Source organism: Oncorhynchus masou, chromosome 30 (genome assembly GCF_036934945.1).
Source record: "Oncorhynchus masou masou isolate Uvic2021 chromosome 30, UVic_Omas_1.1, whole genome shotgun sequence".
NCBI lineage: Eukaryota > Metazoa > Chordata > Actinopteri > Salmoniformes > Salmonidae > Oncorhynchus > Oncorhynchus masou.
The window spans coordinates 4,447,460-4,451,288 of record NC_088241.1 but is presented as its reverse complement, the minus strand read 5'-3'; the positions used below and the strand labels follow the sequence as shown (position 1 = coordinate 4,451,288).

The window sequence follows — 3,829 nt, the reverse complement described above, 5'->3', positions numbered from 1 at the left end:
CTGTTGATATTTTGTCTGTTACTTCCCAAAATAAGAACACAATCAGCGGACAACAGGTAAAGCAAGTTGAAATAAAGATGATTCAACATTCGGACTTGTAATGGGACTGTTCGGGAATGCTGAACCTACATGTTCGATACAAGAGTGTAAGTCTTTCACTCTCGGATTCCAAAAGAGGCTACCTCTACCCCACCTTTATAACATTAAATGTGTTTATTTTTCTAAATTGATTTAAATATTGTTTACATATATGTTTAATGTTCTTCAGTTTAACAAGTTCTCTCTCTCATATATATATATATATAGAGAGAGAGATATATAGATCAGTATCTTGTGTATGTAGATCTCTGAAATAAATACAAAATTATAAGGAACAAAATGCTATTATTATTATTTCTGTCATGTGCAACGTGCGCCCCCTGCTGACCCGTGAGAGAACTTCTACAAAATCGATTTAGGTACGTAGACGTTATGACGTAATAATATTTTCGGGTGTATGTTTCCGGTTGTGGTTGAATAGCTCTTTGGTTGCTTGTTTACCTTTCAGATGTGTTAAATATATTTTTCTTTGGTTTTATGCAAATATTTTATTCATTCGGTAACAGCTGTACAAAACCCAGTGTCAGAATTACATCTCTGCGATTGAAATAGCTGTTAAAATGTTGTTGTTTTTACAGGAAACAGGTTGAGGCTAGCTAACGTTAGCTAGCTAGCGAACTGGAGTTACAGTAGAGACTGACTGAATTGCAAACAACAGAAGTCAGGGCATGTTACGTTTTTGACACATTGTTGTTTAACTGTGCAAGCCCTGGTCAAAACAAGCACTCAACTTCAGAAGAATGAATATTCTACCTAAAAAGAGCTGGCATGTTCGCAACAAGGACAACGTCGCGCGCGTGCGCCGGGACGAGGCACAAGCCGCAGAAGAGGAGCGAGAGGTCCAACGCCGTGTGGAGCGAGCAGAGCAGGAGGTAACCATAGCAACGTTGCCTCCCCAAATTGATACATTCCTCATAATTGATTTAGCATGGTCTGAAGTGACAACCAAACTTTGTGTGATACGATGTATGACAGGTGCGATTTTTTTAAAGAGGAGAGATGTAAGAGGCATTGTTATAATAGTATCAAGTCATAAAAGTGCATATAAATGTGTATATATACTTCATTATTGCAATTGAATGTTATGTAGGTAAGTAATCTCTTTGCTGTAGGCGCGAACAGAGCACCTGAGACAGAAGTCAAGAGCTGCACTTCAACAGTCTGGAGCATGGAAGGATGAAGGAGGGGAGAGAGGAGGGGAGGGGAGTGGAGGAGTGGTGGAACACCTCAATCTATTTCCTCTGGAGGAGTCATCTGAGAAGAAAGGAAATGCAGAGTACCTCAAAGACCAGAAAGATGAAAAGGTGACCTTCCTGTCATTCTGTTATGCTTTTCCCCCTTCACCTGTGTAGAAATCAAGTTTCTTTGTGCACATGGCTACTGTTTTTTTCATCCCGCTCTAGGTAACACACTTCAAAGCTTTTCTCTAGTGGATCTAGCCAGCCAATGACAGTGCCTGTTTTATTTAGTCCAGAGACATTTCTAAACAGAGATTGGCCAATTCGGTTTAAGATTTTGAATGTAAATGGGTACCATGTTGGCAATTTGAGAATGCATATTGGAATTTAAATATCATGGAGTGTTCAGTGCTAATATGGAAGATTTTTGAACAGATTTAATGGACTGATGCTTATCACATCAATGGAAGGATCAGAGAATGATCTGTGAATAAATGTATTGAACTTTCCAAATAGTAATAGCTGGTCCTGATTCCTCCCGTCACAGATTATTACTTTGAATGATAATATTCTACTTATTCTAATGCTATGGTGATTCTGTTGTTGTAGGAGCGTGAGGAGCGTGCTATTGGTCTGCTAGTGTCCCTAGGCCCCCAACCTGGGACAGAGGTAACTCCATGGTACATGAAAACAGGTCACGAAGAAGAGAAAGATGAAGAAAAGGAGAAAGAGAAAGACAACAAAGGAAAGAGACTGCCACTCAGTCAAGAGGAGAAGGAGAAGAGAGACAGACGACTGAAAGACATGCTGGACCCCTTGAAAGAGATGAAGAAAGCACTGGCGGTGAAGGATAGAAAAGAACATAAGAGTAAGAAGAAGGAGAAGAGGGATAGAGGGGAGAGGAGAAGCAGTGGTGGAGAAAGGTGAGAAGTTTGAGTCTTTATCAAGACTAGGTGTTTTGTGTGTATGTCTGGGGGTGTTTCTTTGATCAATCATAAGGCCAATTAGCTTTGACCTAAAGGGGCAATCAGCAGTTGCTACATACATTTTTAGAATTCTAAATTAATGATGTGTACCAAATCATTCTTGAAGAATATAAGTTATAAATGCCTCATTAGCTTCGTTTAACTGTCATACCGCATCAGAACTCTGTTTGCAAACCAAGTATATGTAAAGTAATACTATATTGCCCCAACTTTGTTATAACTATAATTGTGTGTATGGTCAGTCCTTGCATCCATAGCTCTGTTTATAATTTTGTCTATGGTCAGTCCTTGCATCCATAGCTCTGTCTATAATTTTGTGTATGGTCAGTCCTTGCATCCATAGCTCTGTCTATGAATTTGAGTAGTAACACTTCTTCAGCTTTTTACCGAAAAGGGCAGGGTGGCTCTTTGTTATTGTTTCAACTCCACTTGGATGCATATCCAAGAGACCAAGTACACTGAGCCAAGTGGACTAGAGCACAACCAAGTGTACTGAGCCTCTGGATAAACATGTATGGTTGATGGTAACCACCTCTTCTCTCTTTTCTAGCTCTATTGAAAGGTTGCGAGCGGAGCGACTGCAGAGAGAGGCGGAGGAGAAGAGCAGAGCCCAGGCCCTGCTGGACCAGAAGAATGGAACCGGGAAAGAGAAGGAGCGACCAAGGGAGACAGAGGAGAGGGAAATGCCGTACAACAGTGCTTATTTCCCAGAGCTGGCCCGCAAGAGGCAGAGGAAAGACCGCAATGCCTGGAGAGATGGCATCTTTTGAAGTCATACATCATGCAGTCTCATTGTTTGGGCAACAGACATAAAACATTGAAGCATTCAAGAAACATTTATTAGTATGTGAAAGACGCCGAAGACTTCGACAAGGACTAGAGAGCCTGGAAGGTTATTCAGTTGTATCCTAAGCAGACTCATTAATGTTTCTTGTCATTGAATGAACAATGCTATTTCTAATGAGGTAGAAAAAGAAAGGAAACCAATCAAGAGATTTGGGACAGCTGAGTGTAGTGTTGGAGTCTGTCTGGCACCCTGCTCAAGTGTGAGAAAATACAGAGATAATTTTGCTCCACAACACAAGACCACTGTTCAAGTTGGAGTGTGTTTGATGTTTTACTATTGATGGCAACATTGTGTCACAATTGTAATTGTGTCAATTCAAGTCTGTCAAGTCTTTTATGTTTCTGATAATAGCATGTGCCAATTTAGGAGGTGTGTGTGTACATGCATCTGTTCTATTTAACTATCTGATGTAGACAGAGTTTAGGGTGGTTGGCCCAACTATTATTGCACATTTTCCATTTCAATTAATTAAATAAAAATGTTAGGCCTGTCAAATAACAAAATCCTGTGTTCTCCGTTATTTAGCTTGTTTTATACATACCCCATATCCATGCACCACCCGAATGATTAACCTAAAACATTTGAATATAGCAATTTCAATAGATTGTGCTACAAAACAGAGTTGCGGCAGTATAATACATTCATTTGTCTAGCAGGTGCACACAGACGCCCAGCACCGCGAAATAAAACGGGCCCGAGACGGTAGAGTGTAGAAGCGA

The 3,829-nt window shown here is 40.3% G+C and overlaps 1 protein-coding gene across 1 annotated transcript; it reads left to right on the top strand.

Moving 5' to 3' along the window:
* Window positions 1-438: 438 nt before the first annotated feature.
* On the top strand, window positions 439-3,613 carry LOC135521842 (leukocyte receptor cluster member 1 homolog). Its single transcript, XM_064947613.1, has 4 exons — window positions 439-971; window positions 1,212-1,403; window positions 1,887-2,200; window positions 2,814-3,613. The coding sequence occupies exons 1-4, from the start codon at window positions 840-842 to the stop codon at window positions 3,031-3,033; spliced, it is 858 nt and encodes a 285-aa protein (XP_064803685.1). The 5' UTR covers window positions 439-839; the 3' UTR covers window positions 3,034-3,613.
* The last annotated feature ends 216 nt before the right edge of the window (window positions 3,614-3,829 follow it).

Bases quoted from the DNA above. Each gene is read 5' to 3' on its own strand.
- LOC135521842 (XM_064947613.1), top strand. From the start codon at position 840: ATGAATATTCTACCTAAAAAGAGCTGGCATGTTCGCAACAAGGACAAC. The intron at 972-1,211 runs GTAACCATAGCA...TCTTTGCTGTAG, and splicing joins TGGAGCGAGCAGAGCAGGAG to GCGCGAACAGAGCACCTGAG. The intron at 1,404-1,886 runs GTGACCTTCCTG...CTGTTGTTGTAG, and splicing joins AAGACCAGAAAGATGAAAAG to GAGCGTGAGGAGCGTGCTAT.